A 19,651-nucleotide genomic window follows, 5' to 3' on the forward strand; every position below is an offset into this window, starting at 1 on the left:
GATGATGCTAAGTGAAATGAACTCCACCTTTCTTTTCGGAATCTGCTTTCTGATGGAACCACTTCCTACTGTGGTTTCTGCCCTGGGGGTTTCCTGTGGCCTGGAGGAGAGCAATTCTCAAGCTTCAGGGATTTCCCAACAGAGCTGAGAGACGGAATGTGGTGTGGTGAGGTGGGGTAGATAGACTTGGGGGCCTCTTGGCTAACAGGAACTGGGGTTCATCCTGATTTCCCAACAGCCTGGGTGGTAGTGGGAGAGAAGAGTAGTGGAAAATAAAACACCCAATGGCAGGCAAGCATGCAATGGGAGTATTTGCATGCACCTCGCCTGGGGGGCCCAGCACAGAGAAAGCTTCCTACAAGTGGTGAAGGCTCTGAGGAGAAAAAGGAAAGGAGTCAGGTGGTTCCGCAGGGGGCTGGGAATATGGCCTAGTGGCAAGAGTGCTTGCCTCATATACATGAAGCCTTGGGTTCGATTCCTCAGTACCACATATATACAAAAAGGCCAGAAGTGGCGCTGTGGCTCAAGTGGCAGAGTGCTAGCCTTGAGCAAAAAGAAGCCAGGGACAGTGCTCAGCCCCTGAGCCCAAGGCCCAGGACTGGCAAAAAAAACAACAGATGGCTCTGCAGCCCCTTCCCTCCTGGAGAGGAAAGCTCACCATATTCACAGTGACTTGGAACTGGATGAACAACTGCTTTCTCATCACTTCAGTATCTCCGCTCTCCTCACCCCTGACCACCCCAAGGCCAAGATGCCTCCCTCCCCCCAAAAAAAGACATCAATGGCAGTGAAACGAAAACACTACCACACTGGGCCCTTCATCTCACTGCAGTCTTGCAGAATGAGTGTGGGACACAGAGTACAAAGTCCAAAGGCAAAGGTTTATTGAAGGGGAAGATGGATGAGGGCACTGTGCAGGGGTTTATCGTGGGTCTCTAGAAGGAAACGGTGTGGCTGCCAAGATCACAGAGGCACCCATGTGGGCTGCTTCAGTCCTCAGGCTCGATCACAGACTCCATGCAGCACACACAGGCTCACCCTGTGCCCTTTCACCCATGGTACTGAGTACCACCAGGGCCACCTCTGGGGCTCAGTCTGAGCATGTGCAAGTCACCTCAGGAAAATGGCCTGTGATGTGGTGCCTGGAGCTGCATGTGTGACTGTTCAGGACCATGGTGATGTCACCTCTAGAGACCTTACAGGAGACAGCTCAAGGACAGCTCAAGGACACCATGAGGGGAGCAGAGCCTCTGGGATAGAGCCTTTGCTCCGATTGCTTGGCCTGGCTCTTCTTTTGCCCTCTGCAGTCTACTGTATTTCTTCCCCCTAAATCAGGGAGCACAATTTTTTCCCCCTAATGCATGGTGGGGAACATGAGGTAAGTTGAGAAGTGGGACCAAGAAAGTGGCCCCCAACCCTAGTTCTCACACTGCCTTTTCCTCAGCCCCTTCAGGAGGCGACACAGAGTTGGTCCCCGTGTCGCTGGTCTGGGTCGTGTCCTCACTCAGGGCCCTCTCCAGTGTGGCGGGCAGCGAGTGGATCAGCCTCTCGCGGAAGTCCCGCCCCATGAACACGTAAAGCATGGGGTTGAGGCAGCTGTTGAAGAAGGCCAGGGTGCTGGTCACATTCACAGCAATCACAAGGCCGCTCCCCAGGCCACTCAAGAGCTCACGGATCCTGACGGTGGCGATGAGGGCCACAAGCTGGAAGGGGCACCAGCAAAGGAAGAAGGCAGCCACCACAAATGAGAGGACCCGCAGGGGCCGGCTGGACTTGATCAGGCCCTGCTTGTGCATCTTGGCGGCAATGAGCCCATAGCAGATGGCCACGACAGACATGGGCGCGCTGAAGCCGATGATGAAGCGGATGATGCCTCTGACGGTCAGCATGGCGATGGCCACCCTGGCCTTCTCCAAGGGGTCTTGGGTCCAAGGTGAGAAGTCAAAGGTACAGTCAGTTTGCCCCAGGACGTTGGTCACCGTGGTCACACGGATGATCACTGGCAGGGTGAGGAGAAGAGCACAGACCCAGGGCCCCACAATCACCTTGCGGGCCAGGCTGACCGTGCGGTGGTTCTGGGCCCACACCGGGTGCAGGACGCACACGCAGCGGTCCAGGGCGATGAGCGCGATGAGGAAGACGCTCCCGAACAGGTTGATGTCCACCACAGTGAAAATGAACTTGCACAGGAACCAGCCGAAAGGCCAGCGTCCCATGGCCTTGGACGCCATGAGGAACGGCAAGGTGGAGGTAAAAGAGAGGTCAGCCACGGCCAGGTTCAGGTAACAGATGGTGGTGACTGAGCGGGTCATGCGGAAGCCGGCCACCCACACCACCAGCCCGTTACCCAGCACGCCCAGGACAAAGGTGACCACCAGCACCAAATAAGAGAAGACATCCAGGGCGATGTACCCGGCAGAGACAGTCTGCGTCACTGGGGTGGTCGTATTGGTGGGCAGGGAGAAGTTGGCCTCCATCTTGTCACACCTAGAAGGTGGCCAGGGGGTGGGTTTGAGAAAAGGAACTACAGGTGGGTTCCCCCAGCCCCGCCTCTCAGCCACACTGCTCTCCTTCTCATTCTCCTGCACCTTCCTCTAAAGCTGCCACTCTGGTAGTGGCAGCAAGTTCATCTTGTCCCCGCTGCAGCTGACCAAATCTCCAAATTGCCAGGCTCTTGTCAGGTGTGTTTCCCCATGTACTAGGCAAATTACCTGGCTGGAAAAGAGCCTTGTCCCTCACAGGCAAAACACTGGGCAAAAGTGGGTACAGGGAAAGCCGGGGGGCGGGGCTGGCAATAACTGTACTCAATAGCTGGACGATGGAAGCAACCCAAGTGTCCATCAGTGAGAACACACACACACACACAGAGTTGTATGTCCATACAATGGAATATTATTCAGCCATGAAAAAGGAATGAAGCCAGCTGCCAGTAGCTCACACCTGCCATCCTAGCTACTTAGGAGGCTGAGAGCTGAGGATCACAGTTCAAACAAAGCCTCCAGGCCAGGCAGGAAAATCCATGAAACTCCTATCTCAAATTAATCACCAAAAAAAATCCACAAGTGGAGCTGTGTGTGGCTCAAGTGGTAGAACGCCAGCCTTGAGTGAAAAAGGTCAGAGACAGTTTCTACTAACGAAAAAAGAAATAGTCCAAGGACAGTACCCAGACCCCGAGTTCAAGCTCCGGGGACCAGCATGAGATAAAAAAAAAAAATGAAAGAAACAAGCTGAGCGTGGTGAGACACACCTGTAATTCCACTGGCTTCTAGAAACAAGTGTCAGAGCCCAAGGCCCATCCTCACTCCTCCAAGTCTGACCACCCCTTCTCTCAAAAACATTCTGTTCCTTCACATCTTTCTGCAGCATCAATATGTATGTGTGTGTGTGTGTGTGTGTGTATAATGTGTGTATACACACATAGATTTGTACAGATAGATAGATAGATTAGATAATTGGTACCAATACTGGAGCTTGAACCCAGGATCGCTCTCACTTAGCTTTTTCATTCAAGGCTGGCGCCCTACTACTGAGCTACATGTACCTCCATTTCCAGCTTTTTGCTGATTCATTAGAGATAAGAATCTTTCTGCCAGGAACTGGTGGCTCATGTCTATAATTCTAACTACTCAGGATGCTGAGATCTGAGGATTGTGGTTCAAATCCAGCCCAGGCCAAAAAAAAAAAAAGTCCACGAGACGCTTATCTCTTACTTAACCACTCAAAAACCGGAAGTGGAGCTATTGTGGCTCAAAGTGTTAAAGCGCTAGCCTTGAGCAAAAGAGCTGAGACAGTTCAAGCCCCATGACAGCCCTCTCCCCCCAGCTCTCCCCCCCCAAAAAAAGGATCTTTCTGATTTGTCTCCTCAGGCTGGCTTTGATTTCAGTTGTGAGCTACAGACTCCTAGCTGATAAGCTCTTTCAATCATTCCTATCAATACACTCTGAAATGCTTTATCCTTTACAAAATGGCTCTTCAGTCTCGCTTCACTCTTTCCTTCCCAGCCAATTCCTTGATTCTCCTTCACAAAGAGTGCTGTTTTTTGAAATTCATTTCTCCATCGTGTATTTCTCTGTGGTTTGCTCCCCTGGGTTTGCCTACCGACCTGTTGAATACACCTTGTCAGGCAACCCAGAGGCCCATCTCCCAAGAATGAATGGCTTCCCCACCTGGATGGTACAGCCGCTGGAGTCCTTGCTCACTCTCTCGCTTGCTAGCTCAGGGTCCTTCTAAGAGCTTGGTCTCAGGAGAATGGTCAGCTGAGTGGCATCAGCAGAAGATAGCTCTAGATAAATGGGGCAGGATAAAGGAAGTCAACCCAATGGGGCAAGAGGAAACAGGAAACCAGGACTCCCCCCGTGACTCATGATGACCCCTAGAATATACCAATGCTTCCCGTGTTTTACTGGAATTTGAGCCAGGCCCTTTAAGAAAGTGAAGTGTCTGCAGCTGGAAGGGGGTTTGTGTGTGTGGCTTGGTAGAGCGCCTTCCTGCTAAATACAAAGTCCTGAGTTCAAACCCCAGGACTAGGAAGACAAGCAAGCACACACCCTCTCAAGGGCCTTGGTGTCTTCTTCAGCTCTGGTCTTCTCCGGGAGGGAGAGATCCACTTCTGGAAATTGGAACCCTCAGCCTCTTGAGGAGCTGGGATTACAGACGTGAGTTACCAGGCCCCGAGTTGTCTTGCAAGTCTTTTAAAATGTGACTGCTCTTCCCCAAGCTGGGCTGATGGGGTTCCAGTTCCTCTTGCCTGTCTGTTCCCCCATGGCTGACACATAGGCAGATGGCACTCCCACGATTTGCAAACCTCAGCCTGCGCACCTGCGCAGACACGCAGAGGCAGTGTGTGCTGGGGAAAGTTCTTGGAGTGGAGAAAAGAGGGAAGATGGAAATAGCCTTTTCCTCGGGGTGGCCCCCCATTGCAAAATCTTGGCAAAGCCCAAGGGAAATGGCATCAGACAGTGCTGGGTGGGGTCTCCTAGAGAGGATATCACTGCCTCGGTTGCACAAGTCTTGGGCCCTGTTAGTGCTTGAACATTCTGAAGGACCTCTCTGAACATCCAGAGGGCCTAGTCTGGAATCTGGATGCGTGGATCCTTCAGGTCTGTGGAGCAGGCATTGGAGGGAGCTTCTGCACAGCTTAAGGAAAACTGAGTTTGTGTTTCCTTCTTGGCAGCCCCAGCTGGAGGTGGATAACTTGAGTGGCTCCACAGGAAGCCAGGCACAGGCGCAGGAAGAGGGCCTCCACAGCCGGTAAATTGGTGGTGCGTGTGTGTGTGTGTGTTTCTGACCGTTTACAAATTATGATTTGAATGCCTGTTATAGGACACTCAGGCCTCCCAGGCAGAGCTGGTCTGCGCCTCACATGACCCTGTTCTACGGTGCTCGAGCCTGCCTGCAAAATGCAAAATCAACTACAAAATGCATTTGATATTGTCAAAGGGGATATCGTCAATGGGGAACAACCCATAATGTCATTAATCACTTTTATTTTGGTAACATATTCTAATGACATTTGGGTTATACTAAGTTAAGTAAAATAGAAGGTTAATTATTTTCCCAGAAATTTGTACTTTTTGTTTGTTTTTTGCTGGTCCTGGGACTTGAACTCAGGGCCTGCCTGAGCATATTTGTACTCAATACTAGCACTCTACCACTTAAGCCACAGTACCACTTCTGGCTTATTCAAGTAGTTAATTGGAGATAAGAGTCTCATGGGCTTTCTTGCCCAGGCTAGCTTCGAACCATAATCCTTAGATCTTAGCTAGGATTATAGGCACAGGCCACCAGTTTACCTAGAGTTTTAATTTGCTTTTTAAATTTTTTTTGACATGACTACTAGGAAATTGTTAAAACTGCTAAACTGATGGTTGGGTATGGTGGTCTACACTTGTAATCTAACACCTAGAAAGTGGAGACAGAATGATTGGAAGTTCAAGGCCTCTCTAGGTTATTGAGTGCAAGCCTATTTTAAAACAAAGCAAAGAAAGAACGAGAGAGAAAGAGAGAAAGAAAGATTGTAAGTGACACACATGGCTTGTGTCTGTGGCCTCATTGTGTTTCTGTGGACAGTGGGTTTTGGCGACAGGGCCAAATGATCTTGGTAGTGTTGTGGAGTTAGGCCCCTGTGGCAGGGGGTGGAGGGATGGGCAATACATGAATGGACAGATAATCAGGGAAAGAATTCAGGGAGGCAGCCTTACATCGCATGTCAGATGAGACCCCTGAGGATACAGAATTCAAGCAGAGAAACATCAGGAACAGACAGTGCAAAGCCCCCGGAAGGCAGTGAGCTGAAGGAGTGTGGATGATCTGAGTGGACACAGGAGGCATAAGAAATAGGGCCAGCTGGGCACTGGTGGCTCACACCTGTAATCCTAGCTAGGTGAGGGGGAGGGGGTGAGATCTAAGGGCCACAGTTCAAAGCCAGCCCAAGCAGGAAAGTCTGTGACACGCTGATCACCAATGAGCCACCAAAATGTCAGAAGTGGAGCTGTGGCTCAAGTTGGTAGAATGCTAGCCTTGAACAAAAAAAAAGCCAAGTGAGTTCAACCCCCATTGCTGGCGCGCGCGCGCACATACACACACACATACACACACACACATACACATTGCATTTGATATTATAAAGAAGTCTCAACCACATATCTTTCTTTCTGACTGGACCCTCCCTCGTCCTCCCTACTGCAGTTAGTCTGCATTCGAAGGCAACTCCTTTTGCCTTTGAAGGAGGAAGGCCTGGCCCTGAATGGAAACCTTCAAGGATGCAGTATACACTAGCACTTAAGGTGAACATTTCTTAATGGGCAAATTGCTTTGAATGGCCTTTTGAGAGAAGCTAGTTCTCTGTATTCTCCATCTGTCAGGGGGCATCCTGCCTCTTGGGTTAATTACTTTTAGGATTTTTGCAGAATTCCTGCCTTAAGGGTCCAGCATGGTGAGCGGAGGTGGTGGGTTCAAATCCGTTTCCACCCGTGACTCCAGTGCAGAAAGCCTGCCCACCCCAAGCCCTCCCTGAGCCCAGGCTCCCCAGGCTCCTGCTCCTCTCCCTCCCCACTGGCTGGGATTGGTGGGGATTTTTGTTCAAGGGTTTGGCTGGAGTTGAGAACTGAGGAGAATCTTGAACAGTTCCTGACACTCTGTGGTAATTGATTCCATCCTGTGGGTTCTGTGCAAGAGGAAGTTGGTGAAAGGAGAAAGAGGTTCCTGTTTTCACTCTGTGTGTGTGTGTGTGTGTGTGTGTGTGTGTGTGTGTGCGTGCCTGTGTGCATGTGTGCATGCCTGCATGTGTTCATTATATGGGCTGGGGCTTGACTCCAGGGCCTGGGTGCTGTCCCTGAGCTTATTTTGCTTAAAATTCCTTCTCTTCCACTTGAGTCACAGCACCACTTCTGGCTTTTGTGGTGTTTTTTGGAGCTAAGAGTCTCACCAGCTTTCCTGCCTGGGGCTGGCTATGAACTGTGATCCTCAGATCTCAGCCTCTGGAGTAGCTAGGATCACATACATCCATTTTTATAATGTATCTTTTAGTTGACACATAAAAATTACATGCTTACAACTCTACAGAAAAATAGAAAGGCCATCCAGGAGAGTGCCATTTTGTGTTTGCGGTTTTGTTGGCTTCCCAGGCTTAGCTCTGGGGTGCCAAGTGGAGTGGGCACTGTAATGGCAGGTGTAGTGGGGGACCCCGCAGCTGCTGAACCGTCCTGTGTTGGAATGTTCCAGGTGTGGCAGCATGGAGCCCAACTTTTCCATCTCCCTGAACAGCTCAGTGGAGGTGATGTACGAGTCCACCGGCTCCACAGTGCTGTGGGTCCTCTCCCTGGTGGTGCTGGCGGTCACCTTCGTGCTGGGCGTGCTGGGCAACGGCCTCGTGGTGTGGGTGACTGGCTTCCGCATGGCACACACTGTCACCACCATCTGCTATCTGAACCTGGCTGTGGCTGACTTCTCGTTCACCGCCACCCTCCCATTCATCATCGTCTCCGTGGCCATGAAGGAAAGATGGCCGTTTGGCTCATTCCTCTGCAAGTTTGTCCACATTGTGGTGGATATCAACCTGTTCGGGAGCGTCTTCCTCATCGCGCTCATCGCCCTGGACCGCTGCGTGTGCGTCCTGCACCCGGTGTGGGCCCAGAACCACCGCACGGTCAGCCTGGCCCGCAAGGTGATTGCCGGGCCCTGGGTGCTCGCCCTCATCCTTACCTTACCGGTGTTCATCTTCTTAACCACAGTAAGCGACCCGGCGGGGAATGTGTATTGCACCTTCAATTTTGGGACCTGGGGTGACAGTATGCAAGACAGGCTGAGGGTGGCCATCACCATGCTGACAGCCAGAGGCATCATCCGCTTCCTCGTCGGCTTCAGCGTGCCCATGTCGGTCGTGGCTGTCTGCTATGGGCTCATCACTGCCAAGATCCACAAGAGAGGCCTGATGAATTCCAGTCGGCCCTTGCGTGTCCTCTCATTTGTGGTGGCATCCTTCTTCATCTGTTGGTTCCCCTTTCAACTGGTTGCCCTTCTCGACACTGTCTGGCTCAAGGAGAGGTTGTTGGAAGGTAAGTACAAAAACCTAGAGCTTCTCCTCAACCCCACAAGCGCCCTGGCCTTCTTCAACAGCTGCCTCAACCCCATGCTGTACGTCTTCGTGGGTCAGGACTTCCGCCAGAGGCTGATGCAGTCCCTGCCTGCCAGTCTGGAAAGGGCCCTGAGCGAGGACTCAGCCCAGACCAATGACAAGGGGACCAACATCTGTGTCAGTACCCTCAGGGACTGAGTGACAGGCGGTGGCCAGCACTGGTGGCGCACACCTGTCATCCTAACTGCTCAGAAGGCTGAGAATTGAGGATTGCTGCTTGAAGCCAGCCTGGGTAGAAAAGTCCATGAGACTCTTATTTCCAGTAAGCTACCAAAACAAAGCAGAACAAAACCAAAACATCCAGAAGTGGAGCTGTGGCTCCAGTGGTAGAGCACCAGCCTTGAGTGAAAGGCTCAGGGACGGCACCCAGGGCCCAAGTTTGAGCCCCCAGGACCAGAAAAAGAAAAAAAAGAAATAAAAAAGAAATCCATCTTTCTTTGGGAGACAGGGACAGAAATACTTCTATACTTTTTGTTAGAGCGTTGTCAAATATTGTTAAAAGACTACGGTGATAAGCCAAGCATCCTTTTGAATTTTTAAAATTATTAAATGTTGTTAAAATACTGTTCTGCGGAGCCCTCATTGTAAGCAGCCTATTGAAAGCAGCCTTAGCCCAACAGACTTGGGCAGCACTCACTCATTTGCATGATGGGTTACCCTGATTGGTGCAAGCCACACAGGCCTAAGCCTGAGGTGATTGACACCTCATCTCATTCCCAGCTTCCTCGCATTTTAAGTAGCAAAGTGTCAGACCTCCATTCAGGTTCTCTCAAATAATGAGAACGGAAGATGGTGTGAAAGCAGAGGCTCAGGTCCACATGATTCACTGAGAGATCCTCACCTCCTGTATAAAATAGTAACCATTGTGTTTACTGAACTAATGAATAAACCAGTAGTTCTTGAATGAATGTCTTCATAAACCATAGTATTACCTAGATGCCCAGTGAGAATCGTGTGCGTGTGTGCGTGTGTGCGTGTGTGTGTGTGTGTGTGTGTGTGTGTGTGTGTGTGTGTAGTGCTGGAGGTCAAATCCAGGGTCTTGTGCTTGCTTGCAAGTGCTCTACCACTAAGCTATATCTCCAGGCCTCAAGTGAGGATCTTTGACCTCTAAAATGATTGCTAAGTTGGGCAACTGGTGGCTTACGCCTCTAATCCTAGCTACTCAGGAGGTTGAGATCTGAGGATCAAGGTTCAAAGTTGGCAGGGCAGGAAAGTCCAAGAGACTCTTATATCCAACTAACCACCAGAAAACCAGAAGTAGCTCGCTCTGTGGTTCAAAGTGGTAGAGGGCTAGCCTTGAGCTGAAGAGCTCAGGGACAGTGCACAGGCTCAGAGTTCAAGCCCCACGACCGACTAAATAAAATGATTGCTAACCCTTAGAGCATGAATAAAGCCATGTCTAGTAAGCTCCTCACAGGCCACCCTCCTTCTCTTCTTCCTTCCTTCTCTCCCTCTTTCCATCTCCCTCTTCCCTGCTCCCCCTCCCTTCCTTCTTCCTTTTGGCCTTGAACTCCTGAGTAGCTTCCCAAGTAGCAGTATAGGTGTGAACCACCATGCCCACTTAGAAAACTTACATCTCTTTTTTTCTTTTTGCCAGTCCTGGGGTTTGAATTGAGGGCCAGGGTGCTGTCCCTGAGCCTACTTTGTTCAAGACTAGCACTCTACCACCTAAGCCACAGCACCGCCTCTGGCTTTTGGATGGTTAACTGGAGATGAGAGTCTCACAGACTTTCTTGCCCAGGCTGGCTTTGAACCGTGATCCTCAGATCTCAGCCTTATGAATAACTAGGATTACAGGTGTGAGCCAACAGTGCCCAGATAGAAGGCAGTCTTTTATTTGGTGGCTCAAGCCAGACCCTTATTTCTGGGGTTCATCTATATTTCCTCATCCCAACTTCGGCTGTATCAATGGGTCCACTGGTGAGCTCTGTGCACTCTGGTCCTGTACACACATACTGCGGGGGCCCTTCCCTCCTTCCTCCTGCCCTAACGCCCACCCCCCACCACCAATCCTGCTGCCTGACCACCACCACTTTTACAAAGAACATCAGCGCCCCCTGCTGTCATGTCAGAACACTGCAGGCACTTGGCACTTGGCTCAGAAACTATGAATTCCAATAGGAGGGAAATCCTTGGAATAATATTCTCTCTCTCTTTCTCTCTCTCTCTCTCTCTCTCTCTCTCTCTCTCTCTCTCTCTCATAGGGCTTGAATCTTGGGCCTGGATACTGTCCCTGGCTTCTATTCTCTCTCTCTCTTTCTCTCTCTCTCTCTCTCTCTCTCTCTCTCTCTCTCTCTCTCTCTCACACACACACACACACACACACACACACACACACACACACACGGCTTGAATCTGGGGCCTGGACACTGTCCCTGTCTTCTTTTTGCTCAAGGCTAGCACTCTGCCACTTGAGCCACAGTGCCACTTCTAGCCATTTTCTATATATGTGGTGCTGAGGACTCCAACCCAAGGCTTCATGTATACAAGACAAGCACTTTACCACTAGGCCATATTCCCAGCCTCCCTCCTTTCTCTTCCCTGCCTTCTCCTACATTGGCAGCTTCTCTCTTCTCAGTTCTCTTCCAGATTCTTCTGGATCTTCATTGATTGACTTTTTTTTTTTGTATCGGTCATGGGGCTTGAACTCAGAGCCTGGGCACTGTCCCTGAGCTTTTTCACTCAAGGCTGGTGCTCTACCACTTGAGCCCCAGCACCGCTTCTGGTTTTCTGGTGGTTCATTGGAGATAAAAATTCTCATGGACTTTCCTGCCTGAGCTGGCTTTGAACCACAATCCATATATCTCAGCCTCCTGAGTAGCTAGGATTATAGGCGCGAGCCAAAAGTGCCCAGATAGAAGACAGTCTTTTATTTGGTGGCTCAAGCCAGACACTTATTTCTGCATCCCAATTTCGGCTGTATCAGTGGGTCCACTGGTGAGCTCTGTGCACCCTGGTCCCTATGGATAGAGAGGAGATGTCCTCCGAGAGGCCAATGAGGTGCTCTGGGACAGTGGCTCCTCAGAAGTATCCTGGGTGTTCCGGGGCTGCTCTGTCACCCCTCTGCAGCTGTGTCTGTGGGGAGGTGAGGTCACTGCCTCAGAAACCCCTATCTTCTGTTGGCAGCTTCCTCTCTTACCATGCTGCCACCCTGAACACCGCCACCCCACACACCAACACCCTGCACAATGCCATCCCAGGAGCCCCAGCAGGACTGCAGCCTCCATGGGCAGGAAGCAGGATGGAGTCAAGTCAGCCCTTTGTGTTTTTGTCTGAGTGGCTGTCCCTGCACTGGATGTCCACATAGAGCCTGGGTGACGGACCCTATGGGATGAAGAGAAGGGATGTGCTTACACCTGGTGGCGTGGTAGAGGAAGAAAGGAAGGAGTCTGGGTTCCTGAGGCCTGGGGTGGACAGGGAAAGTAAGTCAATGGTTGGAGACACCTCACCCATGTCTGATGGTCCCTGAACAACCCAGTGGGGCCAACAGAAGCCAGGAGCCAGTGGCTCACGCCTGTCATCCCAGCTACTCAGGAGGCTGATATCTGAGGGTCACAGTTTGAAGCCAGCCCAGGTAGGAAAGTCTGTGAGGCTCTTATCTCCAATGAACCCACATTTGAGCGGGAGCTCAAATGGCAAGGTGCTAGGTTTGAGTAGAAAAGCTCAGGGACGCAAATTATACAGGACTCTAGGCATTCACATGCAGAGAGATCAAAGGAGGAGACTCGGTGGAGGAACACAAAGGTGCCAATGCCTGTGTGCCTCTGATCATGAAAAATAATATTTATTGAAATGAACTCCAGGAAATGAAAACAAGAGGTTCTTTCCTTTATTGCCATTTTCATTTTTCTTTTTGTCTTGCTTTTTCATTTCTCTGTTCATTTCTCTTTGGAAAGGTAAGGGGAGGCACAGAAATGGAGGGACAAAGGTTGATCAAATGCAGCAGTGGTGGTATTCACTAGATAATATGTTGAAAATAAAGTATACAATTTGAGGATGGGGATGAGAGGGAAGAACTGGGAGAGAGTAAGAGAAAGGGTGACATTGTCAAAAAAGAAATATACGCATTACCTGACTTACTTATGTAACTATAAATACTCTGAACATCTCCTTTATAATAACAATACAAGACTAAAAAAAATCAGAGACAACACCCAGGCCCTGAGTTCAAGCCTTAGGATGGGCACCTGAAATAATGCCCCCCCCCACACACATACAACAACAAAAGAATCCAAAACTTCTGTTGTGTGAATCATGTGATAAGGAAACCAGAGTTTTGAGGCACTTTATTAGAGAAGTTCTGAAAAGATTCTGCAATTTAGTCTGTTTTTGGTAAATTGTGGGTTAACCAACATGAACTCAGGACCTAGGCCCTTTGCTCAAAGTGAGTTAGTGTTCTACCACTTGAGGCATAGCTCCACATCTGGCTTTTTGGTGGTTAATTGGAGAAAAGACTTTCCTGTCCAGGCTGCCTTTGAGCCTCAATGCCCATATCTCAGCCTCCTGAATAGGTAGGATTACACGTGAGAACCTGGCCCAAATCATGGCTATTATTATTGTGTTTAGAATACCAAGAGGTACACAGCTAGGTAATCTAGTCTTATACTCTATTCTTATAAGAAATATTCTTTTTTTTTCTTTGTCAGTCATGGGGCTTGAACGCTGGTCCTGGGTGCTGTCCCTAAGCTCTTCAGCTCAAGGCTAGCACTCTACCACTTGAGCCACAGCGCCACTTCTTGTTTTCTGGTGGTTAATTGGAGATAGAGTCTTATGGACTTTCCTTCCCCGGGCTGGCTTTTGAACCACAATCCTCAGATCTCAGCCTCCTGAGTAGCTAGGATTACAGGCGTGAGCCACTAGACCCCAGCCAAGAAATATTCTTGTACTAAAGACCAGAGTAATTCTCCCTGACATATCTACTGGTGTGCAGAATTAGTGTCTGAATTTCAGTTGCTACAATGGGGATTTCTTGTCATGCTCTTCTCAATGTGCTCACGCAACAGTGTGACCCAGTCAGGCCATGTCTTCTTCTGGCTTCAAGTTCTGTAGCATTTATACAAGAGGTAATAATCCATTTGAATAGTAGTTTTCAACCCAGAATACATCTGTAACATTGTCATTTGCTTTGTAAACTATCACACTCTTTTCTCAAGAGGACAAACTTGTGAGGATGGATATGTTAAGCTCAATGCCTTTTTAATAAGGCAGGAACAGTTCAGAACATAACATATTCTCCATATATATAAAATCGTTACTAATAAAAAGGCATTTAATGGAAAAAAAATCAGATATTAAGTGTCAAAGCTATTTTTTTTTTTGTCAATCGTGGGGCTTGATCTTAGGGCTTGAGCACTGTCCCTGAGCTTTTTGCTCAAGGCTAGCACTCTTTGAGCCACAGTTCCACTTCAGGTTTTCCGACAGTCAATTGGAGAAGAATCTCAGGGACTTTCCTGCCTAGTCTGGCTTCATAAAGCAGGTGCTAACTCATGCCAGTAATTTTGAGATCTGAGTATTGCAGTCCCAAGCAGCCTGGGAGATAAATCTGAGAGTCTCTTATCTCTAATTAATAAACAAAAAAGCCAGAGGTGGAACTGTAGCTCAAGTGGTAGAGCACCAGCCTTGAGTGGAAAAAGCTCAGAGACTTAATGCAGACACTGAGTTCAAGCCCCAGGACTGGTATAGAAAAGAAATATGAAGCCTTATTCATAACTCATATGGGCTATGGAATAATTATTTTTACATCAATGCAAACTTACAGAGACCAAAGTTAAGAAATTATATAAAATGATTTGCAGGGAAATGGATGGACCTAGAACAAGTCGTGTTACATGAGTCGTGTTACAAGCTCTGAGAGACAAACAGTGCATATGAGAGATCATATGCACAAGCTAGATCTAAAATACCTGGGGACATGATAAATTACCCCGTCTCAGTACCCTGGCCACGCCCACAAGCATCCTTGCCCCGCAGCATCCTCGCTAGGAACTTTGAGATTCTTGGCCACACCCCTCAGCACTGACTCCGCCCCCAGCCCCAGTGCCCCACCTCAGCACCCTGGCCACGCCCTGGCAGCCGCCTTTGGGGCCTGGAGTCTCCCAGGGCTCCGCACGCCCTCTGCCACAGTCACTGCAGGCAAGGCCACGCCCACTCGTCCTCCTCTGGCCAAAGCCTGGCCCCTCCCCAAACCGCGTTTTCCCTGGCCCCGCCCATTCCCCCGCCCACTCACGGAATCCGTCTAGCTCCCCCCACAACCCCCCTCGCGGCTTGTCATGCCACGCCCCCCACATGGCCACTGCTCCCAACGGCCACGCCCACCCGCTCGCCTTTCCCCTCCGTTTGCCCCCCCCTCCACTGACCCCCTCCCACGCCCGCCTTTCTCCCTTGCTCGGCGCGCACAGTTCCCCGCAGACCCGGAAGCGGACGGCGTGGGAGGGAGGTCGCGGTGGTGTCAGAGAAAGTCGGTGATTCGGGGCCTCCCCAGCTTCCTCAGCGAGGTCGGGGTCCCCGCGTGGCCCCTGCCGCCCTATACCCTGGGTCTCACTCTCCCGTCCTCCCTGACTTCCGCCAGGCGTGGCACGGCCCGCGGCGCCCTGACCCGGGAGGTTCCTGCGTGGATTCGCACGGGGTGAGGGTGGGGGTGGGCGCGGCCCGGCTTCTCCGGGCCCCAGGCCCCCGCTTCGGCTCCAACTGGACGCAGGCCTCCCGCCTCGCACCCCTGCCTTTGGGCTCCAGTACCAAACACCAGCCCCACCCGACCCTCCTTCCCCCACCCTCCCAGCTCGGCTCCAGTATCAGGCCCTCGATCCTTGGCCCCCACCACGGGCCTCAGCTCCCGGCCCCAGTCTGCAGCTTGTCTCCTTGCCTGGTCCCACTTATGGCCCCCGCTCCCGCTGGACATGGGGAGACTCCACGGGTCCTTAGACCAGGCCCACTCACCCCACCCTACCTCTACCCTGTCCGGTGCTGCTGCCCCTCCCCTCCTCATCCTACCCAAGGCCGGGGGGGGGGGGGGGGGCGGGGGCGGAGGGGCGGCTGCAGCCTGCCTTGTTACCCTGGACCTGTACATGGGAGCCCTGGGAAGGTGAAGGCAAAGGATCTTCAGCAGAAAGGTTGAGAGGAAAACAGGAAGAGAAGGCAGAGCCCCAAAGCAGGTGGCAAAGTAGAGAATGGAAAGGATTTGCAAAGAAGCCCTGGAAATAGTAGAGAGGAACGCAAATAGAGAAATTCAGAATCTCCTTCTCCAGAAGGATAAGAGACATCACATCCTAGTGGGAGGAGAGGAGAATGGTTTGCAGTTGTGCAGGGCAATTTGCTCCATGGGAAAGAGGGGTCACAGGTTACAAGGAGAGTAGAGGGAGCAAGGCCCATGGTTGTAACCCTAGCCACTCAGGAGGCTGAAATGTGAGGATGGAGGTTTGAAGTCAGCCTAAACAGAGTCTTTGTTGTTGTTTTAAATTTAGGTCACAGACTGGGACTCAAACTCACTATTTGATGTTTTTTCAACTCAGTGGCTTTGGCTCTTCAACCCCTCCACACCTCCAACCACTCCCTAAGACTCTTATCTCCAACTAACAACCAAAAAGCCAGAGTGGAGCTGCAGTTCCAAGAGACAGAGCACCAGCCTTGAGGAAACAAGCTCAGGCACAGCACCCAGGTCATGAATTCAAGCCCCAGGACTGGCATTCCCCATCACCTCGTGAGTGGGCAGCAGAGGACCACCTTCGCCATGGTGAGGTCCTCCCTGGGGTGAGGCTGGGGCACAGGGAGTGTGTGTTGGGTCTGAGCATTAAACAGAATATCTTCAGTACTCAGGACTGACTTCTGGAAAGAGGTATTACCTGAGGAAGAGGAAAGAAAAGGAGCCAGGGATGGCAGCTGTGACTCAGGTAAAGCCATGTGCTCTCTCCTTCTTGTCTGAAGAGCTGGGCCTGGGTGCTGACTGTGCTGGCTGCTGCCTGCCACACCCGCTCAGGCTCCCCCACACCTCTCTCAGCCTTGTCACCTTCACTGGGTGTGGGCACAGGAAGGCATCACCTGGGCAAGCTGTTCCTCTGTCTTGCTGAAACTTCTCTGCTGGTTTTCTTTTCAACTTGAGTTCTCTGTGTCTGTCTGTCTGTCTGTCTGTCTGTCTCTCTCTCTCTCTCTCTCTCTCTCTCTCTCTCTTTCTCTTTTCTGCCCCAGTCCTGGGACTTGAATCTGGGGCTTGGGTGCTGTCCTGAGCTATTTGCTCAAGGCTGTTGATCTACCACCTGAGTCACAGCTCTACTTCTGGCTTTTTTGGTAGTTAACCTAATTGGAGATAACAGTCTCACTGACTTTCCTGCTCCAGTTGATTTTGAACCCCGATCCTCAGATCACAGACCTTGCTAGGATTGATAGGCATGAGCCCATGGTGCCTGGCTGGGTTCTCTTAACACAGCTGGCATCATACATCCTCACTTAGAAGAATGCTGAATGTACAATTCCATATAGTACTTTTTCCTTTGGTGTCACATCAAAGACACCATCACAAATTGTAACATCCTGAAGTTTCCTTCTGTCCCTGGCATGTTGCTTTGTCATGGTAGGCATCCAATTATAATTCCATCGAATACTTTTTCTGAGTTCATGTGTGTGTGTGTGTGTGTGTGTGTGTGAAACACTTTTCTTTTTTTCCTTCGGTACAGTTGACATTCAGGGACTTGGCTGTGGATTTCACCCAAGAGGAATGGCCATGCCTGACCCCAGCTCAGCAGGCTCTGTACAGGGAAGTCATGCTGGACAACTACAGGAACCTAGTGGGTGAGGACAACCTCCTTGCACAAGTCGGGAGTTTTATTCTTTGCCTTCTTTTCCATTGAATGCCAGGAGAGCCCCCAGTCCCATGACCAGACCAAGTCAGAGATGGAAGTGTGCTAACATGGCCTCTGGACTTTAATACCCATCCTTTGTCCTGCCTCCTGTGCAGTCATCTCCATCTCCCACAGCTTAAGTGTACTCATGTACATGTCAGCTATGGCAGGCTTCTCTGTCAATCTCCTTTGTTCCTTTTTTTCCTTCCCTTCTTCCTTATCCCTGTTTCCGCTCTTCTCTTTTTCCTTTCCTTTCCCTCTCTAGGACTTCATACGTGCTAGGCAGGTCCTCTTATCACTGAGCCATATCTGTCGTGAGCACTATGGCAATTCTTTTTCCTTCCTTCCTTCTCCTCCTTTTCTTCCTCCTTTTCCTCCTGCTATTCTTCTCCCACTCTGTAGCCCTGTCTGTCCTTGAACTTGCCCCTGAACTTCTGAGTGCTGGGATTACATTTCTTAGGGATGATTATACCGAACTGCTGCTATTAAGATTTGCTCCTGCTCTATTCAGAATGTATACATTCTCAGAGATGAGCCATGGCTGGCACAGAAGGACATGAAAACTCCAGGAGAGCTGAAAGGCTAGGAAGGTGCCAAAGGTGTGAGCGCAGGTAAGAGCTCAGATATACAGAGATGGAGCTGGGGAACCTGCCCACAAATGGATGTTTTCTGTAGGAAAAGCCAAATTTCTATGCTATGAGCCATCAAGCCTCCACTTGTCACCCTGTCCTTCAGAGTAATATGCCATTTTGTATCTCCACCACACTTCCTGTATCCATTGAAGGACTCTAGGTTGTCCCTCCAGCTAATGGTGGGTGTGAACTATGCCTGCTGTCTCTTTTTCATGCTGACTTAATTTCCTCTGATGCGAACCTAGAGCTAGATGACTAGACAATTTTGTGCTTTTACTGTAACAGAAGTTCTTCTTTTTTTTTTTTTTAGAGGAAATCACTTGTTCATTTAAACATGGGAAGGCTTTCTCCAGACATCCTGATCTTTTGGTTCATGAGCAAAGCCATAGCAGTGAGAAGCCCCACCACTGTGCTGTGTGCGGGAAGGAATTCAGACAAGTGTTGGACGTCAAGCGGCACCACCAGGAGACACACCCTGAGGAGAAGCCATACCGATGTGATCAGTGCGGCAAGGCCTTCGTTGTGCTCCATAGCCTCACCAAGCACGAGGCCATGCACACTAGGAAGAAGCAGCTTATGTGTGACACATGCGGGAAAGGTGTTCAGCACTCGCCAGATCCTCACCAAGCACCAGGCTCTGCACTCTGGCTACAAGCCGTACAAGTGTGATGAGTGTGGGAAGGAGTTCTGACTATTCTCGCCTCACGGTGCACTACATGTCGCACACTGGGGAGAAGCCACACATATGTGTAAAGTGTGGCAAGGCTTTCCGCCTGCAAGCCACCCTCGCCACACTCCAGGATGCACACACTGGCCTCAAGCCACACTAGTGCACCAAATGTGAGAAGGCTTTCATCTACGCTTCCGGCCTCTTCCGCTATGGCATGATGCATACTGGAATGATGCGTTTAAGTGTGCTTCATGCATACAAGGCAAGCACTCTTGCCACTAGGCCATATTCCCAGCCCTGCCTAGCTCCTAGAACTGATCAACCACTTTGGCAAAGTAGCAGGATATAAAATTAACCCACAAAAGTCAGTAGCCTTTCTGTATGCAATTAATGTACAGCAGAAAGGGAAATCATGAAAACAACTCTATTTTCTATAGCCTAAAAAATAGTTACCAATTAACCAAAGATGTAAAAGGTCTTCATAGCAAAAAAGATAAAAATCAGAAGAAAGAAATCAAAGAGTTCATCAGGAATAGGAAAGACCTTCCATGTTCACAGATAGAATCACTATTGTGAAAATGGTCATAATGGAAAAGTAACACACAAATTCAATGCAATCCCCATCAGAATCCCAATAATATTGTATACTGAGATAGAGAAAACAATCCAAAAAGTCACGTGGGTTAAAGACAAGTCTTCTGAGAACTTGGCTTGTGAAGTAGTGTGCACACAGATTGCCACCCCAGTTGAAGGGATAATCATAGACCCTGGGGAGGCAACGGCGCACCCCAACACCCTCCCAGACCCCTATCCAGTGAGCTGTCTGTGCCACGTGGCTACTCTATATGTTTTCGGTACACTGGGTATAGTATATATGCCTACC

General features: G+C 50.2%; 2 protein-coding genes and 1 long non-coding RNA gene across 6 annotated transcripts; 2 read left to right on the forward strand and 1 right to left on the reverse strand.

The window, feature by feature from the left end:
* Window positions 1–1,358: 1,358 nt before the first annotated feature.
* On the reverse strand, window positions 1,359–4,245 carry Fpr1 (formyl peptide receptor 1). 2 transcript variants are annotated; one of them, XM_048330154.1, is made up of 2 exons: window positions 4,167–4,245; window positions 1,359–2,487 (listed from the first exon to the last, which is right to left on the reverse strand). In XM_048330154.1, the coding sequence occupies exon 2, from the start codon at window positions 2,475–2,477 to the stop codon at window positions 1,425–1,427; it is 1,053 nt and encodes a 350-aa protein (XP_048186111.1). In that variant the 5' UTR covers window positions 2,478–2,487; window positions 4,167–4,245; the 3' UTR covers window positions 1,359–1,424. The 2 variants fall into 2 exon arrangements, with proteins under 2 accessions (XP_048186111.1, XP_048186112.1); XM_048330155.1 differs by having other exon boundaries at window positions 4,099–4,224.
* Window positions 4,246–5,118: 873 nt separating this feature from the next.
* Fpr2 (formyl peptide receptor 2) lies at window positions 5,119–18,591 on the forward strand. Of its 3 annotated transcripts, XR_007208390.1 has the most exons (4): window positions 5,177–5,250; window positions 7,723–8,544; window positions 18,020–18,077; window positions 18,202–18,227. XR_007208390.1 is itself a non-coding variant. In XM_048330157.1 (2 exons), the coding sequence occupies exon 2, from the start codon at window positions 7,733–7,735 to the stop codon at window positions 8,771–8,773; it is 1,041 nt and encodes a 346-aa protein (XP_048186114.1). In that variant the 5' UTR covers window positions 5,119–5,250; window positions 7,723–7,732; the 3' UTR covers window positions 8,774–8,842. The 3 variants fall into 3 exon arrangements, 1 of the variants encoding a protein (XP_048186114.1); XM_048330157.1 differs by lacking the exons at window positions 18,020–18,077; window positions 18,202–18,227 and having other exon boundaries at window positions 5,119–5,250; window positions 7,723–8,842; XR_007208391.1 differs by lacking the exons at window positions 5,177–5,250; window positions 7,723–8,544; window positions 18,202–18,227 and adding an exon at window positions 18,409–18,591 and having other exon boundaries at window positions 18,024–18,077.
* Window positions 15,887–17,358, forward strand: LOC125339068. Its single transcript, XR_007208392.1, has 3 exons — window positions 15,887–16,364; window positions 16,441–16,521; window positions 17,302–17,358. It is a non-coding gene; the product is annotated as an uncharacterized LOC125339068 (long non-coding RNA).
* Window positions 18,592–19,651: the final 1,060 nt, after the last annotated feature.

The sequence above is a fragment of the Perognathus longimembris genome, chromosome 20 (genome assembly GCF_023159225.1).
Source record: "Perognathus longimembris pacificus isolate PPM17 chromosome 20, ASM2315922v1, whole genome shotgun sequence".
NCBI lineage: Eukaryota > Metazoa > Chordata > Mammalia > Rodentia > Heteromyidae > Perognathus > Perognathus longimembris.